This window comes from Carex rostrata, chromosome 2 (assembly GCF_964058835.1).
Source record: "Carex rostrata chromosome 2, lpCarRost1.2, whole genome shotgun sequence".
In the NCBI taxonomy this organism is placed as follows: domain Eukaryota; kingdom Viridiplantae; phylum Streptophyta; class Magnoliopsida; order Poales; family Cyperaceae; genus Carex; species Carex rostrata.
Window position 1 is genome coordinate 7,142,536 of NC_135919.1, and position 26,525 is coordinate 7,169,060.

Sequence of the window (26,525 nt, forward strand, 5' to 3'; positions counted from 1 at the left end):
GGTTTATAAAAAAAATTCATGAAAATTGAATAGAGTTCTGAATTTCAGGAAATCAACCTAACATGTTAGAAGTATCAAATTCTCGCGCCATGTACCACAAGATCTCAGCCTTTGCAGAATTCGCCGAAATTTTTATTTATACCATGTTTAAAAAAAAAATTAAAAAAAAAACAAACCACGTTTTTTTTTTTTCAAAAATATCCAGGCCGCCAATACAATATGCGGTCTCATTCTTAGAAGGACGCAAATTGAATTGGAGGACACCAAAAAACCCAAAAAATATATATATATTTTTTTATCTTGCTACTCAGTATTTTTTTTAGTAAAGTTGAAGGTTAACTAATCTAACTATTTAATATCTTTGTTATTACAATAAATATTTTTCTCATCTAGATTTCAAATTCATAACCTCCTACATAGAGATTATGTGTCGTGACCACTAAATCAAATACTAGCTCTTAAAATTTTCTTTGAAGATCCGTATATCATTTTACAAAATAAAAAAGATCCCTTAGATGAGCTATAGCCCCTGTTTAATTAGGCTCGCACTTTACGGGTAGCTTTAAATTTTCTAATCTATACTTGCGTGAATTGATTTGCTACTTGGAAAAGGAAAAGAAATGTGGCGCCATGTACTTGTGTCCTCCCTTCACCCATTATCTATGCGAATTCGCATCCACTGAGATATCTCATATTTTGCGTGACTTTTTGGAAAATCTCAACCGTTGCAATACGTTCTGCACGACTCTCAAAGCTCAAATAATACTGGCCACCTACGTCACCCCCGCATAGGCAAAAAAAATTAGATATTTCTCCGTTTATTTCATTGACTAACTCTTCAAATATATATTTTACAATATATCTATTGTATGAAATGACTTTAATAACAGTAACCAATATTTTAATTAAATTATAACTGTTCTTGTTTGGGACTTGAAAATTAGCATTTGAGAGAAGCAACTAGATCATCCTTGTTGTATTATCTCAAATTCCGTAATAATATGTTTTCCTACCATAGTATCGTGTTTTATTAATTTATTAGGGATATCAATCATAGTAACAATATTTGCAATAAATTTGTGAATAATTTACATTTTATTCGTGTTTTGACGTTTCTGAATCAAACTCTAAATAAAACGTAAAAAAATGTACAATATGTTTTATTCGCAAATAAAATATGAATCAGGAATTATTCGCGAGAAAATGCGAAAAAAAATTTAACTTTTTTTTGTGTTTTTTTTCCTTCCTTGTTGTACCGAATCATTCCTAAATTATACTCGAATTTTTGACTCCCGAACTATTCGCTTGTCACTAACTCACTATGATATTAATTATAGTATATATTAAGCACGGATTGCCACATGATAATGGAAACAGAAAATCCATTGGATTAGGAAAAGAAAAGACGAAAAGTTGCATCTTTCTTTTCTCGGAAGGCGAAAGGTTGTCCGTACAACTAATGGAGTGCTGGCTAGTGGTGGATATAAAGCTAAATCACTGTACAGGATTTAATTATCTGATTTAACAAAGCAAAAAGCCTAGCACGAAAAGGAGGTGGTATTATGAGTGCGTCTCCTCTGAGATATCTCAAGTTTTGCGTGACCGACGTGTCCGGTGCCTATTCGGGGTGATGTAGGGGGTCCGTATTATTTGTGCTTTGAGATTTGTGTAGAACATATTTAAACGGTTGGGATTTTCCATAAAGTCACGCAAAGTTTGAGATATCTCAGAGGATAAGAATTCGTGGTATTATGTGGTATTAGTTTAGTTTATTGCTATTATAATATTTCCAAGTTTGAAACTCATCGTACGGACGGATGCACATGCACGCTTCTTCACGAATGACCCTCCTCAACCTCAGGAATTTTTTTTAGAAACCATAAATAAAATAAATAAATTTTATCAAACTAACTTGATTACTTTATTTTTTATAAAAATTATAAGAACCAAGATACTATTTCGGCCTCATATTTTTTTTTTTGACCAAAATGACAATTTGGTCCGAGTCATTTTCACATATTTGGAGAAAAAAAATACATTGAAAAATTGTGAAAATGTCTCGGACTGAATTGTTATTTCGGTCCCGAAAGAAAAAAAAAATTCAAACCGAAATGACATTTCAGATCTTATGGTTTTTGTAAAAAAAATAATTATTATATTTGTTTCATAAAATCTTTTTTTTTTTAACTATGGTTTATAAAAAAATTCCAACTTCAAGGCTTTACAAAAACTATTTGCATGCTTGAAAATTATTATTGAATATATTATTTTATATTAATTTTCTGAGACATTGATGTCAAGTTGCAATTAAGTATAGCAGAAATTTTATGATAAAAATATTGTACGTGCCTTATGAGCGGTCTTCCTGTAATTATGTGTGAGTTGTGGTTAAACAATTTGGTCCATATCTAGAGGCAACGGTCATAATTCGGTCAAGTAAAAGAGAAATTAATGTTCTTGAAGACTCTACAGTCACGGGTTTACTACTGAAACGTCTGACAAGTGACAATGACTCCATAATTAATGGCCAAAATTTATATCATCAAATTCATTAAACAAGTTATGAAGAGAGAATGCAAAAAAGAGTCTTCACAAATCTACCCAGATTACCACAAATTAAAAAAATATACAGCGGATAAAATTATATTTGTTTATACAAGCACAACATCACATTCGATATGAATAATATCCTACGGCTTTTCTGTAGGAAATTTTTTTATATGTAGAAATTTCAAAAAAGGAAGAGAGATAAACATAAAGAGTACATTATATTTTTAATTGGTAGAACGATCGGTAAAATTTCTATTGATTCTAAAAATAATAAAAATTTAGATCTGTAGACATTTCACCGATCTAAACCAGTTTGTATTTGTTTCATTTAATTTTTTTCTAGTAAAATATAATTTTTTTTATAAAAATAGATAGAATATCTTAATATATATATATAGAGAGAGAGAGATGGGCTATGGTGCATTGCAATGCACCCACCCTCTTATGCATTGCACTATAATCACGGATTTAAAGTCCAAACGACCGATCCGAACCGTTAGATGTTTAATCCATATTGAAATGTGTTTGGAGACCAAATTTTACATTTTTTGGAATTTTTTTACTATTTATTAAGTATTTTTGAAAATTGCTGTTTTGCTGTGAACAGTAAAAAACAGTAAAATTTTCTGGACCATCAGATCAGCGACTTTCAAAATTGCTTAATAAATAGTAAAAAAATTTCAAAAAATGTAAAATTTGGTCCCCAAGCACATATTAATATGAAGAACAAGATGAACGGTTCAGATTGGTCGTTTGGACTTTAAATCCATGATTAATAGTGCAATGCATAAGAGGGTTGGTGCATTGCAATGCACCATAGCCCAGCTCTATATATATATATATATATATATATATATATATATATATATATATATATATATATATATATAGAGGTAGGCTAATATACAATCAATTGTTCCAGAGGTCCCGTACAACCAAGTCATTTTCCGATTTTTAAAGTCCAAATTATCGATCCAAACCGTTCATCTTGTTCTCCATATTAATATGTGCTTGGAGACCAAATTTTATATTTTTTTGAATTCTTTTACTATTTATTAAGCCACTTTGAAAATCGCTGATCCAACGGTAGCTTCTGGTTTTACTGTTTTGTTAAGCCACCGTTGGATCAACGGTTTTCAAAGTGGCTTAATAAATAGTAAAAAAAATCAGAAAAATGTAAAATTTGGTCTCCAAACACATATTAATATGGAGAACAAGATGAACGGTTTGGATCGATCATTTGGACTTTAAAAATCAGAAAATGACTTGGTTGTACGGGACCTCATGAACAATCGATTGTATATTAGTCTACCTCTATATATATATATATATATAGGGATGGGCTACGCTACTCCATGAAGTAAAATGAGTTGGTGCTCCACGCTGCCGTATTTTGAAAATCCAAACAACCAATCTGAACCGTTAGATGTGATCTCCATATTGAAATGTGCTTGGAGACCAAATTTTCCATTTTTTGAAATTTTTTTACTATTTATGAAGCATTTTTTAAAATTGCTGATCCGATGGTTCAGAAAATTTTACTATTTTTACTGTTCACAGCAAAACAGAAATTTTGAAAAATGCTTAATAAATAGTAAAAAATTCCAAAAAATGGAAAATTTGGTCTCCAAGCACATTTCAATATGGAGATCACATCTAACGGTTCGGATCGATCGTTTGGATTTTCAAAATGAAAATACGGCAGCGTGGAGCACCAACTCATTTTACTCCATGGAGTAGCGTAGTCCATCCCTATATATATATATATATATATATATATATATATATATATATATATATATATATATATATATATATATATATATATATATATATATATATATATATATATATATAAGAGAAACATTTAAACTATTTTTTTGAATTTTTTTAACATTATACTAGAGATATAATATAAAAATTCTCTCTATCTATGAATCAGATTAAAAATAATAATAATAAGTTTGGATTGGTAGAATTTCTACCAATTCAAACTTTTTAATTGTTAGAATTGATAAAAATTCTACCTATCTTTCTATCAATGAAAAATATGATGTACTCTTTCTATTTCTTGCCTTTTCTTTTTCTTAATTTCTATATATAATTTAATGCAATTTCAGAGTACCAAATCATCTCATGGCGGTCTAGTTGATTATTTGGAGGGAACATTGTTCCAGGATATGTAATCAGAGATAGATCAAACCAAAAAACTGCTCTTGTTAATGACTAATTTTCTTTAAATTTTGTTATTTTATTTGGACTTATTTTGAGTCATTTTTCTTCTTAGCTTTACTCCATGTTTCATTTTAAAATCTGAACAATTGCACTAGTTAATTAATATATAAATAAGGTCATCACTCTTATTGTTTCTCAGAAAAAAAAATGTTTACAGAAATTACAAATATGTTAAAGGGAACTGACAACTGAATATATCCAAAAACAAATGCAAAAAATAAACACATAAGTGGACTGCTCTAGTTTCTTTGCTAGTGGCTCTGCTTCAATTCTGTAAGGCTTGTGTTTGTATCAAGCAAATTATCACTATATCCATCCGCAATTAAATTTAAAACACCTTGCTGCTGTTTATCATGGATGGAAGTAGGTTTCTCCTGGACATGCACTGGCTTTCTCCTCATCGTAGAAATTGAATCTCGGTTTGCTAAAATTTGATATATTGAAATTAAATAATGAATCAGATCTTGGGTGTAGAGTAAGTGTCTGTACCCCAAAGGCCCTCACAATTCAGACGGGCATAGATCAACAAGGTTAATTTGTTGTGTATTTTGGTTATCCTGATTGGTGAGTCAAAGCAGGACCTAATTATGCTGGAATTAGTACCAACAAATACAATAATAACCAATGATAGCGGCTCAGGTTTTATATAAACAAAGTTGAGAAATTGCCAATTTCTCAACAAAAAAACAAAATTGCTTTTAACAAATTTAAAAAAAATAGTAGAGAACACATACATTGACTGCAAGCGCCAAATTTGCCTCAAAGAAGGATCGAATGGTACCAATGTCTTCCCAGTAATCATTAAAAAGGAATGCCTGCTTATAGAAAGGTGTTAGAAAAATATAATTTGGCATAAAAATATCCTTATAGGTGTTAGAAAGAAATGCCTCAAAGAAGGACGCTTCAAGAAGAACTTTTTTTGTTAGTAATGTTCAGATTATTATTAATTGCTTCCAGCAGTAAAGAACTATTATGTAGGCATTTTACTATATGACAAAAAAAAAAAATGGAATTTTGGCTATGTGCAGAGTGCAATAAAATGGTACCAGATTTAGATAAGGGATTCTTTAGTGGTACAAGTCACAAGTAAATGCATATGGGACGGAACCCTAAACAGTAAGTCTAAACCAAAGTGACAAGTAAATTGAAAAGAGAATGAAAATATGGAATGCATACGCACCTTATGTTGGGAGGGAGGTGAATCCTTTGAGTCGGCACTTGGAGCTCTCTGTTGGACCTAAAACTGGAAAGTGTCGTGTTGAATGTACAGAACATGCCATTGAATTTGCATGTTGGGTCAAGTTCTGATATATATAATGATGACTCGACGGTGGAGGATGGTCAAAACATCTTCCTCCTCCACCGTCCTATCGAGCATTAGTGACATGTATCAATGGGTTGACTGACCGAGTGGTAGACTTCAAGCCATTTGACCTGAGCCAAGTCAAATTTGCCATTTCAGATAGACTGTCAGCAAAATTTCTACTCTGTTCTTGGAGGTCGAAATGAGCGTCGGGATCCCATCATTTGAGCAATGGATAGAATTGTTGTTTGTTTCTGCACTTGACCAATTGACAAGCAGGGTTTGTGTCAAAGGATGAACTGAAGTTTTATGTTTTTCATTTGAAAGTTAAAAACTTGTTAAGTTCTAATAATGAATAAGTGAAATAACTGATGGGACCTCTCAAGAACACCACTGCCTAGAATAACCCTAAAATAGTTGGTATTACATTTTCTAAATTCCAATCGCACCATACCTAATCCAAACACATTCGATCTACTCTTTCTAACGGAAACATCCTAAAATCCTTTTATAACAAAATCACTCCTAAATCCTAATGCATTAGGGTTCAAACTCGTGCTTCATTTTTGTTTTCTTTCTACTAAAAATTCACCTTTTCATTTGGAAAGTAACAAAAAAAAAGGAAAAAGAAACATTAGTTTCGATAGAACAAGCTTAAAAAAAAAGGAATGGGTATCAAAAGAAAACTTACCTCAATCACATTTCCTAGATCACTCATGCTGAAGCTTGAGCATGCCACCCTTTGCAATTTGGGGACATAATTGAGAAAAATACTTTTGCCGACCGTCTATAGGAAAAAGGAAAAGTACCTTGTTTAGTCTTATGCATATTCATTTATATTCATTATTTTATTATCATTGATATGTCTGCATTATACTATTATTAACCATAAGATAATACGTTTATTAACTTAGAGCAACCAAAAGAATGGGTCATCAAAAGGAAAAAGCAAAATCATGTACATTTTTACTTCTATATTTGTATACATGAACAATCTATAAATGTGCATTCTCTGTAACACAATTTGGAATGACTAAAATACAGAAACATAAGAAGTAAGAAAATATATTAAGAAAAAACAACAATTTGCCTATACTATAGAAGTTAAAAATGTAAATAGTGTTCTGATGTATTTATTTAAAATGATCGCGCAAATAATATTTGCAGGATACATAGCGCAAGCTAAGACAATATGTCGATTATGTGAAATTGAATAGATATTTCATAATATTGAATCCTTAGAACATTTCATCCAATTTCTAAATTTTTTAATGGAATCCGGTAACACAACAATTGATTATTTGACTGCATTCCCGATGCAAATTCTTTAAAATTTGCTTTCTCAAAGGAATGTAACATTCATATTTGTTTAAAATTTTGACTTTACTATCTCTCGTGCATGATTAATCTTAGCACCATATTAGTTTTGACTTTTAAAGTAACTGCACTAGGTTTTGCAGCGCTCTATGGTTATATTAAACAAAAGAATAAGGCAATAGTAAAGTAATTTTTTACATGCATTTCCTTTCATGCCATCACAAACAAAATATTCTTAGGATTCTAAATGTACAAGTTTTGGGTAATCAAAATCCGTAAAAAATTTCAATAACTCGTATTTTGGATGTGTAGTCATGAATCCAAATGCATGCAAGTACTCACAAAAATTTACACAGTATGCCCTTTTCATGCAAGCATTCAAAGTTTTGCGGACAATTATATAGAAATCCATCGACATTCATGCAATTATGACCAAGAAAACCCTAACAGATAAAATTAAGTTTAACTCTATGAAACTACACACGTGTCAATTCTCATTTTTGTAAACCAAGTTAATGAACTAAGATATTTGTACTATGAGCAATACCCATAACTATTGCAACCTAAAGTCTAATCAAGTATTGAATTCTGATGTTTTCGTCCATTCATGAAGGGCCCCAATTTCGGTAATTGTGCTAAATACAGAACACCTAACTTATAAGGGTCCAAAGCTTCACAACCAAAAATTTCATCATTCGAAGTCATTTTTATCACAATAATTACAATTTGGGTAAATTTCGCTGTAGGTCACTAAACTTTGTTATTTGTCACGAATTGGTCACTCAAGTTTGATTTGTCCCTTTTGAGTCACTCAACTTTGTTATTTGTCCCAATCAAGTCCCTCTATATTTTTCCATCCAAAATTTTAACGGAATATGCTAATTCCGTTAGTATTTTGGATGGAATATGCTCATTCCATTAATATTTTGGATGAAATTGGTATATTCCGTTAATTTTTTGGACGGAATAGGAATATTCCGTTAAAATTTTGGATGAAAAAGTATAGAGGGACTTGATTGTGACAAATAACAGAGTTGAGTGACTCAAAAGGGACAAATCAAACTTGAGTGACCAATTCGTGACAAATAACAAAGTTTAGTGACCTACAGCGAATAGAAAGAGGCTTATATTCCAGTGTTGAAATTCCTAATTCAATTTTACAATGGAGAATCTCTTAAATTGTCACCGCCCCCGAATATAACACAGAAAAATTAAATAGAAGTATAATCATGGGATCTGTACAAACCTCGTGTTATAGTGCAATCTGACAAATAAAATAACGAGAAAAAGACTTCAGTTCAATAGAAAAGAGATGAAAAAAATTTGATGGCAAATTGAATTTTGTTGATCAGAATCTGTTGATAAAAAGAAAGAATTTATTATACACCCATTTTAATAAACCACTGATAATGTTTAACATTACTCAACTTGCATCATCTAGGTTTGAAGAATTAATGCAAGAGAAATGAGGAGACAGCGATTAAGACGGCTAAAAGGAAACGAGAAAGGGAGGAGAAGAAGAATATCACCTTGTCGGAGCACCACCTGACGTCCAAACCGTTGAATCGTCGTCTCCTCTTTCGGCTGTAAAACGGAGAAGAAAAAGGTAAAATCAACACTTCACTTCGGCTGAAGCAGTTCTCGCCAAATCTCTTGTTTGCGAGAGAGGAGGGGTAGGAAAAATGGAATTCCGAATGGAGGGAGAGAGAGAGTGAACCCAGGGTTTTGGAAAGTTCTCTAGCAGAATGTCCTCCAGCCCAATACCGGCCCAATATTTATTGATATTTGAGCCCATGAGAATCTGATCCAATTGGCAATTGCTTCCTAAATTTCATCGCAATAATATAGCACAAAACAAAGAGCCACAAATTTTTTCCCCCTCTTAAGAAAACGAAGGAAAAAAAAAAACTAACATCATTAAGAGACGTCGTAGCAACAACCAGTTTGTAGTTTTGTACATTGACCATAAAAATTTTAGTTCAATGAACGCTACCAAACCCTACTAATGAATTTGAACTCTACTATTGATCCACATAACTTGTTATAGTATAAACCAAAACATTATTAACAACTAGCAATTACACATGATTATGCTGAAAGAATGATTTTTTATTAGAGAGTTTTGAGCACAATCACGAGATATGCAAAACAGTGATTATTATCATTTAACTTCGCAACTTAAGAGGAAATAGATTTTGAAAACTAATCTATTCTTATCATTTCACCATAAAATAGAGCTATCTCAGCATTACAAGCTTGCAACTCTCTATACCCTGATTAATTCTTGCCATCCAAATATTGATAACAAAACACGCACAAACAAAAGGCATAGTGGAAAATGCTCTTAGACTATATAGATCATTCATTTATGAAGCACAGTTTATTTACAATATCACATAAAGTATTTTAAGAAAGCATCTCTTCATATTAAAATTTAACTAAAGACAAGCTGGAATAACAACTGGAACATACTGCAAGGCTAACATCTAAAAACAAAGACCTCCATACATCAACACAAATCTCTGGATTCTAGATCCTTCCTCCAAAGTTACAGCGGGGTGATACCTGCCGACCTGGTAGGCCCCGTCTCCCGAATACGCTGGTACCTGCTTCTCTAAGATCAGCACCAAACATGGGGAACCTGTCAACATCTCCACCAATAATGAAATGCCGACCTGACCCGATTCGCCTTGCAGTGGGACCGTAAAGGAATGAATTACTTTGTCTCGGTCTAAATCTTACTGCATTCTTTTTGGCAATGTAAGCCCTCTTGTATCTCTCTCTCCATGACATATCCGTGTTTTCATTCAAACTATTACCGAATTCCCTTTCCATCTTTTGTCTCCACAATTTCTCATCAAGAGAAAGGTTCCACATTTCCTTACATGTAGACCCTATGCGCACCACGTCAGTACCAGGTAAAAGGTCCATGATTTTAGACTTTGTGTCAATTGAAAGAAACATGAAGCAAGGAGGCAGTGGCAAACCATTTTTTAGGCACAAATCTATCATCAGTGGTAGAGATACCCCATCTTTTACCCCCCTAAATTTCTCCATGAACTCTTGTTCTGATTCACGACTCATGGAGTTTAAATCCAAACTGAACAGAGTTGCAACCTTTGCCAAGTCAAAGCAGAAACGGTAGAAATGGGGATTGACCCCGGCTACATAACCGTATGTTGTTACCAAGTTACCAAGCACAGAAAATTTCAAAACTGCGACTTTTTCGTTAAGTGCCTGAACCTGGTTCACAAAATCTGAGGTGGTGTATTTAAGACAGAGAGAGGAAGCTTGCAAAGTCCAGCCATGCGGCAAATTCGACCCGGCTCCATTAAGAAGAATGAAACCCGCATCCAACATGGACGCATGGGTAAGCATTACAACCCGCCTGAGTATACTGGCATCCTCCTCAGTCTTAATTTCCATTAGTTCCACGAGAAAACCAGGAATCAAATGGGTATTATCAGATTCCTCCAAAACAGCTGGACCCACATCGACTTCCATTGGGTTCACCGTGGTTTCCTTATTGTGGTTATCAATTGGATTATTTGAACTTGATTTAGTGCTCAAATTGGAAACAGGAGGTATGGTGTTGGGAACTTGAGCTAGGGTTTGGCGAAATGGAGAGAAAGAGAAGAAGAGTAGATCACCTGATGTGAGGCCGAGAGAGGAGAGAGGATCGGTAGCGTTGGAAGCAAGCAACTCGTCGGTTTGGTTGAGAGATAGATGGATTGAATCAGGCACGATGGGGTTAGGGCTAGTAGAAGTGGCGGCGAGAGAAGCTGCGATTAGGGTTTTGAGGTCGAGAAGGGAGGAGGCATCGGGTGCGGTGATGCGAATCGTCTCTTTCGTCGCGATGGATCGGATTCTGAGCTTCATGGCGAGAGAGAACGCGGGAGGAGAACGATGGAAAACCAAAAAGAGAGAATGGGAGAGAACCACAAGTTCACATGCTATGGATCGACATAAAAGAGAATGCTTGTCTGACACGTGGGCTCCGCATGGCGGATTAGTAGAAATTTGGCAATTTCTTTATCTTTCTCGCTACTGGACTCCGCGTGTCTGACACGTGGGCTCCGCATGTCTGTCACTGAAAAGATCATTTCATCTCCAAACACTACTTTGGTTTATTTTTTGTAGGAACAAACAAAAATTAATATCTAAATCAAAGATTGTTCGGGAAATAACTGAACTGAACCAGAAAAGAATTATTACACAAAAGTCATGAAAAATACTTATGCTGGTTTAGGAAATATTGATGCCATAGATTTTATAATGAATTTTCACATTGACGAAAATAATATACGGAAATAAATCAAAAGTTTTTTGCAGGCTTAGTACCCAAAAAGTACCATAATTGTAATGTAATAAAAAACCGAAAAAAAATCCAAAATGAAGAAGAAGAAAACATCAACAACAAATCGAGTTTAGATTCGATGGGTTCCAAAACCATCTTATTCATTCTAGGATCTGTGTGCGCTTTAATATTATGTGTGTCCACTTTAATTTTTTGTGTGCAATATTAAAATAAATCGGGCGGTCTTCTAACCCATCAAATTCAAAAATAATTTCGATGTTCATCAAACCTACTCCATTCTACTTCCCGAGACACTAAAATAAAACAAGAAATACAAATATATCCAACATCTTAATTTTTAAAGCATTCCAGGACAGTACAGAAGCCCACTAAAAGCCCATTTCCAAATAATCAAAGCCTGAAATTCTAGTACCCAGGCTCTTATCATACATATCATCCAAAAAAAGCTCAATCTAAAGCTTTGGATATACTTGATCTCAATCTAAAGCTCAATTGCATCCCTTATTGTCTAGTGCAATAATGACTCAATTCCTGCATTTTGCAATTTATAGTTGCACAAATATTTCCATTACAAAAATATGATATAATTCCATATACTTGTACTGTCAGGTCAATATAGGACTTACAAAGTAAAAAAATTTTCAGAGGCGTGAAATGCACATCTTAATAAATTAAAGCCTGTTTTTTCAAGCTAATAAAGCTTCTTTCATCAGTACTGTATAAAGCCTCTGGTGTATTAAACTTATACAGACGGTTTTAAATCATGATAAAGTAACATAGCAATGGTATATCTTTCTAATAAAGTATGAACATATTCAGTGCTATTACTGAGAAAACAACTAGGTAAAGGGACATTGCCTAATTTTTTTTGTTATAGTTTACATGACATAACAAGAAAATAGAAACTACCCACTAATGAAACTAAATACCCTTTTGTCTACTTTCTACTTACCTCCAAAAAGTAAACTAAACATCATTCCTTCACTGTGAATCCCTAAACTAACCTCCCAAAATACCCCTTGATAAAGGAACATAAATAGCAAAAAAAGAAACAAAAACATCATTAGTTTCTTCATCTTTTCTCTGCATACACAGAGACCTACTTTGACTTTCAAACATCAGTCCAATTGTCCAAGTTACCAGCAAACACTGGTACATCAGGCCCCATTTGTGCACCAGGAATCCAAGATGTCACAGGGACCATATTGCAAAAGATCCTGCTGTCATCTCCTTTGGAATAAAATACACCAACACTTGTGTTACCCCTCTCAGGGGTTGCTTCTCTAGAATTGCTCAAACTTGTTACTAAAGAAGAAGAATTTGAGAAGTGCATGTTACAGATTTCACTTTGGTCCTTTGTTTTGTTCGTCTCAATTGAGATCGATGCGCTAACCGGTGGTGGTCGTTCAATCGGCTTGGTTCTTTTGGCTAGATCACTTGGAAGGAGCATGTTACTGGACATGATCCGATCCACATCATATCGGTTTATATCAAAATTAGTTACCGCACTAACCCCTCTAAATTTTATTGCAGCAATGTCATATGCTTCCGCAGCTTCTTCTTGGGTAGCTGAATCAAAATGCAACTCGATGAGCTCTGAGTTCTTATTCACAGTATGAATTAAAATATCGCGCTTTGATAGGATAACAAATATATATGTTATTCAATCCAACAAACTTTTTCATTTTTTATCCAAACATTACTGCTGTGCTTTGTTCAAACAAACCTTTTCAAGTAAAAGGAAAAACTGTTGATTGAACAAAGCCAATATTTAATAATAATTTGAACTGTAGAAAGATCCCAATAGAGGGGATCCCAAGAACGTTTTTTTTTTTTTTTCCCAAGATATGTACATAGAAGTGAAAAAGTTTTGATGGACATAAAAGCAATTACTAAAGCTCATAAGCTACCTATGTAAAGCACAGTTTAAAGCTTGAAGCACTTATGAGCAGTAAATTTTTATCAGTATATTGACAGCAGGAATGCAGTCAACCAAACCAAGTGCTTTAATTCTAGCATCTGAGGTTTCACAGCCTTAACAAAGCATATGCAATATGCCAAAAGAGAAAAGCACAAAGTTAAAGGTAAACGATCAAGGAAGCATGCATGTAGTGCAAAATGAAAAAGGCGGTGCTCAGGAAGAATGTGGTTGTTTTAGATTTGTACGATTCTGACAACATTGTTAACCCCTTCAAAATTTTCAAAACTACATTAATTTATATTTTGGTATTCCATGTTTGACCTCGATACAATGAGCACTGCCATAAGAAAATTTATTAAATCGACTCACTGAAAGTGCCAAGATAGAGATCTTTGTTTCCAGCAACTCGACCAATCCGAGCTTGCCACCTTCCATGCTGGTGGTGTCTGATTAATATAACATAACAAAACTTTTGTTAGAAGTATAATTCATCGAATGACACATCTCTTTTGGTCGGGAATTATGCATGCAACCCCTCAAATGAACACACTAACTTCATACTTATAAAACAAGAAAACAAAAGCAGCACGAAGCCCAAGCTTTTTGTAAAGCAAACATGGAAAAGAAAGGTGGGCCAAGGGATACTAATTGACATTTTGTAGGGAATTAGATTTGTGCCTAGCATTTGTATATCAAATAACTGAGACATTTCAAAAGAAGAGGAGTTTCTCCTTTCCAACTGAAGAAAAGGTACCTTGTAACACCACGATAAATAGACGCACCACGTGAAAATCCACTGCTTCTCCTACAATACAGCATTAACAATGTTGTTAATTAAGCGACAAGATTTTGGACTTTCCTTATTTTTTTTTAGTTCTCATTTGATAGCACAGTACAGATTTAGGAAGATTAATTTATTTTTACAGTAATGATGATACATTTAGAGTAAGATAACTACAAAATAAATTCAAAGAACTAAAATTATAATAAAATAATTTTTCTTTGTTTTAAAAAACGTCAACAATGTATTACAGTTTTTTTTTTTTATTTAGTTCAAGATCTCATATCTGGTCAAGAGCGGTTGCTAAAAGAAAAATGTACAATGATACATTTCAGAAACTCGATGATCGTTCTATGAAATAATTTTGTATTTACTATATGCATATACCTTCTTATATGAGCCACAAACTCCTGTCTGGTCATGTTCTTCATTTCCTCTATCTCCTCTTTATACCTATCAACCTACATAATGTATAAAGATTAAAATGTTAGAAAATAATAGGCAAAATAACAATGATATAAAAACAGAATACTTGCTAAAGAACATTTCATTTTTGGTTTTATCAATGAAAAAACACTTGGGGTAAAGAACAATTAATCATACAGGGAAGTTTATATTAGTTGATGGGCCCCAGTACTTGAGGGCGGCCAGGTCATAAGCTCTAGCTGCTTTCTCTTCACCATCATAACCCCCTAAAATTACAAAAAAAAACATGTCAAATTTTATGCAGTTATGTGAAAACACTTATAATAAGCCCTTTCAAAATTGGAAATATCCCAAATTTAGCAAAATAGTACTGCACACATCACATAGGCCCCGTTCATTTGAGAAATGAGGACATCTCTAGTGCACAAACAAAAGGGGAAAGGAATATAAATAACTTTGTTGTGTTTTGCATAGACATATGAGTTATTTCTAAGATTTAAGGGGATTTAAAAAATTTGAAGAACTTAATCTTTTAGTTTATTTATAAAAATTTATAAACGGAGGGAGGAAAAACAGACCTAAGTACACTGAAGTAGAGCCCCGCGTCATGAAAATCAAAAGCACACATAAAAAACTAGTTAGATACAGTTTGTCTAACATAAATTTCATTACATTTTATAAAAACAATAATAAAGAGTTGCGAGTTTTTATTTTGTTTATAATATTTTTTATGCTAACCTTGTCTTCCTTTTCTTGTTTGGCCTTCTTTCTTGCAACTATTATCCCACAAATGAGCCTCATATCTCCCAGTCCATCTATGCCTATGAAATATGTAGTGTCAGAATCCAATCATATGCATCTATATATAAGGCATTGACGAATAATATAATGCATTCTCTTGATTGTCTTTATAACAAATCACACATCATTTCTTTGTTATTTATGTATAAAAGAAATGAAATCACATTAACAATATACAGGAATGAATTAAAACATTATTTTGCTCCATTGCAGGGACATATAAATGTGAATTTTACAACAGAGGTTTTCATGTTCCCAGAAATGAAATAAATAAAATCCATTCCATCAGGGTCCACATTTCACAAACCTTGTAACGCCTCTATATTGAGAGGTCCTTTGCCCGAATGTGTCGATGGATTTTCTATGAACACTTTGTTTGTGGGTCCCGCTCTTGCAACCACCTCGCTTCTTGCTCGTTTCCAATTTCACCAAACCTTGATCAGTGGCAGCCACAGCCACACTGTGAGTTTCCAGTTCTTGGGAGGGAGAAGGTACACAATCTGACAGGCGGGACCCGTTGCTTATAGACAGATCTAGGGACTCAATATGATCTCGATAAACTACTCCCTGCTCTATCTCATTGTAACTGGTCCAGTCCAGTGGGGGATGGTACACCACCCCTTCCGGTACCGGTGACTGGAAATAGTTAAGGTTTTGGGTCATTGCCATGTGGTCTATATAAGCATCTCTAGGGTTTTGATTGAAATATGGATTGTTAGTGTTTTCATGGCTTAGAGACATGGCCTCTCTTTCATTGTTGTTGCTTTCCATTTGGTGGGTTCCCATGAAATCTTCTAATTTGGGAGATTGGGATGGCCCCATGCCTTCAAAAATAAATAAACAAATTATGATAAAAAAAAATTAAAATGCAAATGATAAACCTTGTTGGTTCTTTCCTTAACATAAATGCAAACTAAGATACCATTTCACAGTACTAACCCCAGCTCATCGATTAAACAACAATTTAAAAGGTAGTTCTTATTGTTTTTCACATATGAAAGGGCAGAACTAATGTACACAACGAAAAAAAAAAATGAAAAACGGTAATCTTTTATTTGGTGATTCTTTTCTAACATCATGTAACAGAGAATAGCAAAATGTCATGTTAAAAAATAAAATAAAAAGACTTAAACTTATTACCCATAGAAATAAATGAATTGAAAAGATAAAAAATTTAATAAAAATATGGACCTTGATTCTGTGTTATATGGTAGGTTTCCATGAAGCAAAGAGACCCATCAGATTTCAGGGGTAAAAGAGAGATACCGTGAGGAGGATATAGAGAAGAAGTGCTCTCGGTTTCAATGGCATAGAGACCGGGGCTACTGATGGGTTGTGGAGAAAGGAAGAAGGCGTATGGCAATGGAGCGGATGTAGAGACTGAGGAAACAGGTGGCGGTGTCGCTTCTTCTTGGCCATGGTTATTCAAGGTATCATGCTGAGAAGAGAGAGAGAAACCTAACCAGTTGTTGTTGTTACAGTTCATTTCGATCATCTCTTTCTCTCTAGAGTTATCTGAAGAGGTTTGATTTGTAGCAAGAACACGTCAGGAGAGAGGAGGGGGAATTGTTCAGGCTTTTAAAAGAAGAATGAGATGAGATGAGATCAACAGTTCAATACAAAAGCAAATCAAATGGGAATTCGAATCGTCTGAGATATCTCAAACTTTGCGTGACTTTATGGAAAATCTCAACCGTTTAAATACGTTTTACACGAATTTCAAAGCACAAATAATACTGACCCCATACATCACCCCCGAATAGGCACCGGACACGTCGGTCACGCAAAACTTGAGATATCTCAGAGGAATATGCGCTTCATCAAATAGTGCATGGCTTATACCTTCTCTGGATTCTCTGCTTCCACTCATGAAATGAAAACTCTGTGTATTGAGTTGCTGATGAGGATGGCCAGCAACAATTAAAGGCTGTCGAAATGGGTCCCACCAATATTAGCTTCCTTGAATCCTCTTTAGTAATTTAATACGTGGGCCCGTATGTCAGAAACACTTATACAGAGGACACGTACATCGTTGTAAATGAAGCTACTTTTTATGATTATATCCCTCAAAATTCCAAATCCCAGTTGTTGTTGTTCATTAATAGTCCTGTACTTTGTTGTATATTACAATGTCACTAAAATTAAATACCGTGTATATCTGAAATGGACAGCGTGGAAACTCAAAATACTTTAGGGGTGGTTCCGCAACCACACGAGACTTAATTTTTAAACTGTGCACCCGATCGACAATAAAGTTAATAGGTAATTTTTTAAGAAAGTCTTAAGTTTAACAAAATGTTTAAATCATGTAAAATCATATCTTAAATTTTTTTTAAAAACTTAAGAAAAGTGAACAAAAAGAGCACTAAGGAAATGGGATTAATCTTCACTAAGGACCACCTATTCGGTAAGCTTAAAGACTTATTAGAGCACTTAGAAGCTCTAAGAAAGTTTAAACTGAGTTTGCTGAACAACACCTAAAGGATTATGATATCTATGTAGTTGAGTCTTGTTATTAATGAAAGTTGTTTGGTGTTTCTATGAGTTTTGGAGTATTATTTTGGTTTAATATTTGTAAATCTTACTAGAATATGCTATATGTACTTTGTTTATATGGGATTTTTATATTTCATGAGTTTGAGGACAGTCTTATTTAAATATCAGTTTTGATATAAAAATATGTTTATGTTGTTGTTTTGTAATATAATGTAAAGAATTATAACTTTTAATTTTAGAAAAGAAAATTGAAGTCGATGGATATATTAGTTTTTTTCTTGAGAAACTGTAGTATGATGTATATATGTTTGAAATTTATTCTTGTTGTGAAATGTGAAAATTACTCGCACAATATTTGCAAACTTTTCGTGCTCGGTTTATTTATAGTAATAAAATTAATTTTGGGGAGAATTTGCTACATACCTTTTACTTTTTAAATAAACAAATTTATATGTTTAAGCAATTAAATAATGAGCCAAAATCCACTAAAGATAAAAATAAATTGAATTTTCTTAATGGGTATATGCTGAGAATTATTAAAAAGTTTGAAGGCAGATTTGTAAGTTGGATTTAACTATTGACTATTATATTATTTTTCTACCGCCTCAGCTCTTCACCGCTGGCGCTTGGTATATCCGACCGATTCACCGCTTTGTACGTGTGAATCTGACCAATTAACCCCCTCCGTAGAACTTTCCTAAAAAGTCCCGATCTTTCTTCTTTCGGTATCATAAAAAAAAAATTAAGGTAGTATATAAAAATCTCCGTATTCAGTATTCACAAATATGAAATAACATGAAGCGGTTCTGAAGATGTATAAAAAACAGCGGGACTGTTCGACAATAAGTAATTAAGAATAAAGATTAAAAGCTTAAGAGCAATAAAAAAAAAACGATGCTTGGTTGTTTTAATTAGTAGATAAAAGCTAAAGAAGCTAAGTGAAGGGGTAGAGGTGTCTTAAAATCATGACAGGGGATTAAGCGGTTTTCTTAGTCTGCGCTAAAAAATTGGTGTTCAATAGAATTAAATGGATAAAAAAGTTAAAGAAAACGGAATAAGGCTTAAAGAAACTTAATTTCTTATTGTCGAACAACCCCAGCAGCTTCACATATAAGTTGAAATCAGAAGCAGTCCAAAGTGCACAAGATTAAATTGAATTCGATATCTAATTAAAACCGTTCGATTACATCAAGGTACACATAGATTGCTTCAAAATATGTACAGATCAGGTGTGCATTGAATCAAATGACCACTTGATGTATATTAGAATTCACCGAAGGTTTAAAATAACATTTATTGCGTCATAGACTCATAGTGAATGATTTAAAAAAAGCACTATGTTCATATGGCACGAAATAGTGCACTATAACGCCGATAGCGTCATATCTTTTATAGTCCGAAAACACTATTGCTTCAAAATTCATATAAATCAATTACCTACAAATGAAAAATGGCGTCGTTTGACGATTCGATTTTTATATTTGTACGAAAAATGAATCTAGTTTTACAAGCTTTGTCTTGAGTTTAACGGATAAAATCGACAACTGGGTATTATTATTGGCGTCGTCTGACGATTTAATTTGTATATTTGTACGAAAAAAATGAATCTAAAATCTAGCGGAAGCATGGAGCCGACAGGCGAGCTAAAGTGCGCCGACCATTTTGATATGTTGCAGCATGTAATGAAGGTTGAGAGAACTGCACTGCAAAGATTTTGTGTGCGTCTGACAATTATTTTAGCGGTGATTTGAACTTTTTAAAATACTTTAACAAATTATACAGAGTAGATAACTAGATATAGATAGAATATAGACAAAACAAATGCATAACTGTATCAAGGGATAAACAAATTTATTCACCGAAGTAGGGCTGCAAACGAATCTAACCGAATCAAACTTACTTAAGTTTGAATTTGAGTTTGAATTTAATTTGAATTAATTTCAAACTAAATTTAGTTTGAATTAATTTTGAATCAATTTTTTTACAAACTCAATTTCGAATCTTTTATGAACTTTTTTACGACAAAAAAGAGTGATCGTAGTCGCCGAAAGCGATAGGTGAAAGTCGGCTAGGATTTTAGAACTAAGTGCGAGAGTTACGACTTACGAGTTATGACTTATGACTGGACGGTCTTATGTTTTAACTTTTAAGTCATCAACGGAAATCAATGATTCACGTTACTTTGAGATTCGAACTATAATAGTTCTCGAACCTATTTCGAACAAACCATGTCCAGTTTAAATTTGATTTGAATTAATTTCGAACTATTTCGAATTAAATATTTTACGAACTTTTTTGAATCAAATTGAATTGAATTACGAACTACGAATTTTTTGTGCAGCCCTACACGGAAGGTAACATTTTTTTTTTTTTTTCAAAATTCATAGATAAACACCTACTCTGTTTGTCTAATCTCTGGACTTTAATAGATTCGTCCGTGCTTAGGTAAATATGAAGCTTGTGTTATAGATGTACCACATACGTACTTGATTTGTACAAACAGAGTACTTGATTTGTACAAAAGTCCAAAAATTTGTACAGTTTTGAATGGAGGGGATTATTTGATAATATTTTATTTTGATAACACGTATTATTTTTAAAAGTAAAGGTTTTTCTGAAATTCAATATTACAGACATGATGTATATTATTCAAATAACATGCACGATGTGATTTTGTGTATGTTTTACGCATTGAGTAAATTGAAATTTTAACGGTCTGAAATTAATATCATGATTAATGTCTTATCAAACAGTATTAAAATCCTGTGAATTTTATTTTTATCAAACAAAGGAAAAAAACACACCTCTCCTACAGCATAGCTATCAGAGGAGTATACATCCTATTTTATTAAATATAATTAAACAAGTTATTACAATTTGCATTTGATATATCCACACAATATAAATTATTTATGAAATGATAGATAAAATTTAAGGATCTAAAAATAATGCTACTTGAAAGTGTATTTTTTGCTAATAGATTAGTACAACCATTTCATTTTCTCTCGGTTTGCATGATCTTCACCTCTCAATTTTTGGCCAACAACACCTGAATTTGTTCCAAAGTGCCGTTCTCAGCTTCCTTTCTTTCATTATGTAAAATCTGAAAAATTTCTAGAGAATCGGTCTCTACAATCATCTTGTCAAACTCCTTTTTTGACATCATTTGAAGTTCAAGTTAGACCGCTTTGAGTTCAGCATTTAGAACTGAAATTGAAGATTAGACTATGCATGTGTTCAAACTTCAAACTTCAAAGATATATCCATAAAGTATTAAAGATAATTATTAATTCTCAATTTAACTTTTGTTTTATTGACAATTTATTATTAAAATTGTCAAAATAACCATGGTCAAAGTAATTCTTCCCTTTAACATAATATTGCTGAGGCGTTTGTCAAGCCAAAATGCATTGCTTTGAAAGTTTGAATCCCAATTAAGCCAATTTTGCAATTACAAAAAGGAGGAATCCATGAAACACACAGAGAACCGGGTGTTGTGTAACTGATGTGATGTGTACTAGATATTACTGGTATGAAGCTAACCAGCCAGGCTGGAAGAGCTATCTATTTTTATTTTATTTTTTTAATTCAAAGCTATCTAGTTATTGATCAAAGGCTGCAAAAGAGGCACCTAACTTCTAAGATCAGGACATCAGATGCATAATCAGCAATAATATAGGAAGGAAAATGCTAATATGCTACACATAGTATAGAGGGTCTCCGTGCAACGGCTTAATATTTGAATTTTTAAAATTATAATGGTCGATCCGAACCGTTCAACATGATCTTCATATGAATATGTACTTGCAAACTAAATTTTATATTTTTTCGAATTTTTTAGTAATTTTTTAGATAGATAAAAAATCACTTAATCTAAAAATTATGTACCATTCAGATAGATAGTAATTTTGTAGATAGGTAGACCTCTATGCTACGGGTAGCACCGTAGCTAACTCCAGTAAGGAATATTTAATGGGAAGAATAAAATTAGGAAGACGACAAAGCTAAAAAAATTATTCTTTTTAATAAATAAAGCTACAAGTTGTTGTTTTTTGGTTCTTAATCTAAATTGCCGGTTCATTTAGGAATGATTTGAGAGGAGCTCTTTTTCATATTTTGTGGGGGCCCCTTAATTCTCTCATCATCAATAATCAATTCAAGGAATAAAATAAAACAAGGTTGTCATTGTAGGTAGACCCACATGTTGCTTCTTTTTTGTCTGGAAGCAGCTCTTTGACTAATTTCAGTTTCTCTCTCAGGCCTTAAAAAAGAAACAAGCATGTTTGTTTTCTCATGCAACTTCATAGCAACCCAAACAAAATTCAAAACAAAACCCTCTCTCTCTCTTACCTCCTGCATGCCCCCTTCTCTGACTTTATTTATCTACCTTTTATTGCCTTTATGCATGAAAAATCAACATCAACTGCGCAATTAATATTGCCTTTCCTTCTCTCTCTCTCTCTCTATCTCGCGTACTCTGCTTTCTTTAAATTTTGACACAAACTGCGGGTACGTACGACCAGATAGGTACAAACAGTAGCATCCGTAGGTATTAAATTCAAGTGATGTACATTTAATTATCGGCAGAATCCATCTACAATCTAATTCTGTACAACCAAGATAACTGACCTTTTTTTTAGAAATAAAAATTATATATTTTAATGACAGGGGTTAGGTTGGTGGGTGGGGGGATCAAAAAAAACTCGTAGCTCAATCGTGACTTGTATCTGACTCGCTCTCTAACAACTCGTTTGTTATTGGACTGAGTTGTTAATGGAGTAGCTAGGTCAAAGCAAGGTCAAAGGAGTTCGAAACAAGGTGTTAGAGAGCAAATGCCAAGTTAGTTTTGAAATACTTTTTTGGAATTGAGGTAGCTAGGTCAAAGCAAGGTATTGTCTTATCTCAGAGAAAGTGCGTCTTAGATTTACTAGCAGAGGTTGGGATGCTAGACTACAAGCCAGTGGACACACTAGTAGTTATGAATGCCAAGTTTGTAGAAATTCCATATCAGGTTCCAGCAAACAGAGAGAGATACCAGCGTTTGGTTGGGAAGCTCATTTATCTCTCTCACACAAGGTCAGATATTGCATATGCCGTAAGTTTGGTGAGTCAATTCATGCACAATCCGAGTGAAGAACGCATGGAAGCAGTTATGAGGATAATCAAGTATTTGAAAGGAACTTCAGGGAAAGGTATTTATTTCAGGAAAAACGGTCACTTGAGGGTCATTGGCTATACTGATGCAGATTGGGCTGGGAGCCTCACAAATCGAAAATTAACTTGAGGGTATTTTGCCTTTGTTGGAGGATACTTGGTAACTTGGAGAAGCAAGAAACAAAGCATGGTGGTGCTTTCAAGTCCAGAAGCTGAATTGATTGGGGCAACCAAAGGAGTGTGCAAGTTACTATGGATAAAGAAGGTATTGAAGGAACTTGGATTTGCAACAAAAGAAGCCATGATACTTCGTATGGATAATGAGGCGGCAATTGATATGTCGCATAATCCGGTGCAGCATGATAAAACCAAACACGTGAGTGTGAACAAACATTTCCTAAAGGAGAATATCGACTCAAAGGAGATTGAGTTGGAATTTGTCAAATCCGAAAGTTAACTTGCAGATATCTTAACCAAAGGTGTAACCAGCAACATCTTCAATAGAGCAGTGAGCAAGTTAGGCATGACTGATTTATACATGCCAACTTGAGGGGGAGTATTGAAGCGAACTAAAGAGGGAAGGCGGAAGCTGGCTCTCATAATTAATTCCCTTGATTCCCTAGTTAATTTGTTTTCTTATTCTAAAAGATTGTAATAATAAGAAAAAAAAGAAGTAAGATCTAGAAAATTGGAGAGAGGTTCCTTCTATAAAACCTACCCTCCTTCCTCTGTAAGAATTATTCTCGTGTAAGAAATAAAAAACGTGTGTGTGAGTGTGGAGGACGTAGGTACCAAGTTGGTACTGAACCTCGTTAAATTCTGTGTGCAATTATTTTTGTGTAAATTTTCGCTGTTCAAATTGTTACACAGTTCACCCCTAGTTCGGTCTAGAATTAAGGAGTTCAAGCTGAGACCTAACTTGCTTGTCATCTCACAAGCCAGCTCGATTAGGCACTGTTTTGTGAATTTGTATGAGTGTGTGTGCATTTTATACTGTCTTTCTCAGTTCAGCTCAGTCCAAAAAATTTATAGAATTTTTTTCTTCTTAAAACAAGATCTAGCCAGCTCGCGATCTAGCTCAGTCCAACTTGTGAGGATTTCAAGCTGAGAATTCAACTTGGACCTCTAAAATTAGCTCACTCGTGACTCGGACGAGCCAATTCATGACGAGTTCAAGTTGAACCTAGATCGTTGCCACCCCTAGTTGGCCCTAGTTGGATGTACTTAAAATTTGATTTCCAAGCTTGTGCCGAAAATTTGACTAGATACACCGGGTAAGTATTTTCTCAGGTAACTTTACGATTTAAAATTTATTCTCAACGGTTTTAAGATCCAGCCTAATGTTGGGGACAACACTATTGGACAGGATGAACGGTTCGAATCTACCGTTAGGATTTTGAAAACTCGAATATTGAGCCGTAGCACCGTAGCCAAATCCTATATAGGATATATATAAATTTGCACTCTGAAGAAATTCAACAACAAAAATGCAAATAAAATTCGAAGTTTAAACAACTATAATTTTTAGTAGAAAACCCTAGTTTCATCGTATGATTTTAATTTGAAAAGCTCGTAAAAATATCTACAGCGAGACTAAGGTTGTGCTTCAGTTGGGGATATCAATGATACCCTTTTAGCCGTTTACCCGACCCGTACCGTATTTGATAAAGCGAGTATGGATAGGTTTTTTTTTGTTAGCTTATTGGATATGGATATGGATAAGAAATTTTTTTCGTTAGCTAAACGGATAAAGGTATGGGTAAAGGCTATTTTGTACCTGTTACCCAATAGGGTAATTATATAAAATACAATAATCTAATAATATTTGAGTACTTTTTTCATTTAGTATATTATTTTTATTGTAAGAAAAATATTAAACATATTATTTTTATTTGTATGCCTTGTTCTTTAATTAAATAATTAAATTTGTTGGAAGATATATTTTTGTTTTTGAATTTTTTTTTATAAAAAATACAATTTAGTTGAAATTGATTGTACATTTTTTTTTTTTATTTGTAAAATATAATAAAACTAATTATTATAGTAGTATTATTCATTATTCACCCGCTACCGTTATTGATCCCGGTTCAAAAGTCACTTCTAGGTAATTCAGAAAATATTGTGATCCTTCTAGTACATTTAATTCAGAAAATATAATATAATTTGATTTTTTTTTTCAAAAATAGATACAACTTTTCATAAATTAAATGTACTAGAAGGATCACAATATTTTCTGAATTACCTAGAAGTAACTTTTGAACCGGGATCAATAACTCAGAATCTAAGCATTTTTATTTTTTTCCCATAACACATAAAGAAATATATTAATTTTTTTTACAGCAGCAAAAAATCCGACCTGAAAAATATTGATCTGGGTTATTTGTTGCAGTCTTTCTAATAAATCAAATTATATTATATTTCATCTATTTTCAAAGAAATATATTCAATATTTCTAATATTTTAATACAAAAAATAAAAAATTTAAAAAATTTCTGTTTTATAAAAAAAAACGGTAAGACCGTATGGTCCCTACGGTCCAGAGAAATGCAATTTTGGAGACCGTAGGGACCATACGGTCCTTATGGTTTTTCAAAAAAAAAAAAAATTATATTGGTTTCCTAATTTTTCAATTTATTAATTATGGTTTATGAAAAAAATTCTACGGTCCTTGTGGTTTTTCAAAAAAAAAATAATCATATTGGTTTCCTAATTTTCAATTTATTAATTATGGTTTATGAAAAAAATTGAATATTTTAACATGAAATAAATTCAATCAATAAATAAATAAAAAAGTAGAAAAAATTGTGAAATAAATTGTATCAGGCCGAATAGACCCTAGACAGATGTTACGAGAAGATCCATAGAGAGGTGAGGTGGGCTAGGTTTGCTAAGATTTTACAACTATAGCTGCCTCCTGCCTGGTGCGTAGTAGTACTTACTGTTGCGAAATGACTAATTTACGACACTGTGTCACTGTGTCTGTTCGGCTGTTTCTTCCTTTCTTTTCCTTCATACTCCATCAATCCAGATTCCAGAGCTCTATTCTATATACAGCTGGTGCGGACTAGCCTTTATTTTCATTGCACACAAAATATAAAAATCATTTCTTAAGATATTTGGAATATCCTCCGTGCAAATCAGGGGCTGCCACAGTGCCACTGCCACTGGAATTCATATCACCTCAATTTTTCAGTTTAGATACCGATGATTGTTTCGTCATTGA

General features: G+C 33.3%; 2 protein-coding genes and 1 long non-coding RNA gene across 4 annotated transcripts; all 3 read right to left on the reverse strand.

Moving 5' to 3' along the window:
- Positions 1-4,884: 4,884 nt before the first annotated feature.
- On the reverse strand, positions 4,885-9,087 carry LOC144549386 (uncharacterized). Of its 2 annotated transcripts, XR_013509667.1 has the most exons (6): positions 8,935-9,087; positions 6,780-6,875; positions 5,966-6,342; positions 5,520-5,600; positions 5,011-5,209; positions 4,885-4,973 (listed from the first exon to the last, which is right to left on the reverse strand). It is a non-coding gene; the product is annotated as an uncharacterized LOC144549386 (long non-coding RNA). The 2 variants fall into 2 exon arrangements; XR_013509666.1 differs by having other exon boundaries at positions 4,885-5,209.
- Positions 9,088-9,734: 647 nt separating this feature from the next.
- On the reverse strand, positions 9,735-11,338 carry LOC144572000 (F-box protein SKIP22-like). Its single transcript, XM_078321391.1, has one exon. It carries the CDS (start codon positions 11,282-11,284, stop codon positions 9,935-9,937), a length of 1,350 nt encoding a protein of 449 aa, XP_078177517.1. The 5' UTR covers positions 11,285-11,338; the 3' UTR covers positions 9,735-9,934.
- A 1,225-nt stretch (positions 11,339-12,563) lies between these two features.
- On the reverse strand, positions 12,564-17,278 carry LOC144549392 (AP2-like ethylene-responsive transcription factor ANT). Its single transcript, XM_078298111.1, has 9 exons — positions 16,844-17,278; positions 15,960-16,476; positions 15,590-15,672; positions 15,430-15,438; positions 15,029-15,117; positions 14,813-14,886; positions 14,399-14,449; positions 14,014-14,090; positions 12,564-13,292 (listed from the first exon to the last, which is right to left on the reverse strand). Exons 1-9 carry the CDS (start codon positions 17,145-17,147, stop codon positions 12,835-12,837), a joined length of 1,662 nt encoding a protein of 553 aa, XP_078154237.1. The 5' UTR covers positions 17,148-17,278; the 3' UTR covers positions 12,564-12,834.
- Between the last annotated feature and the right edge of the window lie 9,247 nt (positions 17,279-26,525).

Coding starts and splice junctions, on each gene's coding strand:
- LOC144572000 (XM_078321391.1), bottom strand. CDS start 11,284: ATGAAGCTCAGAATCCGATCCATCGCGACGAAAGAGACGATTCGCATC.
- LOC144549392 (XM_078298111.1), bottom strand. CDS start 17,147: ATGATCGAAATGAACTGTAACAACAACAACTGGTTAGGTTTCTCTCTC. Junction 14,887..15,028: donor CAACTAATATAAACTTCCCT/GTATGATTAATT, acceptor TACATTATGTAG/GTTGATAGGTATAAAGAGGA. Junction 14,091..14,398: donor ATTTATCGTGGTGTTACAAG/GTACCTTTTCTT, acceptor TATATTAATCAG/ACACCACCAGCATGGAAGGT.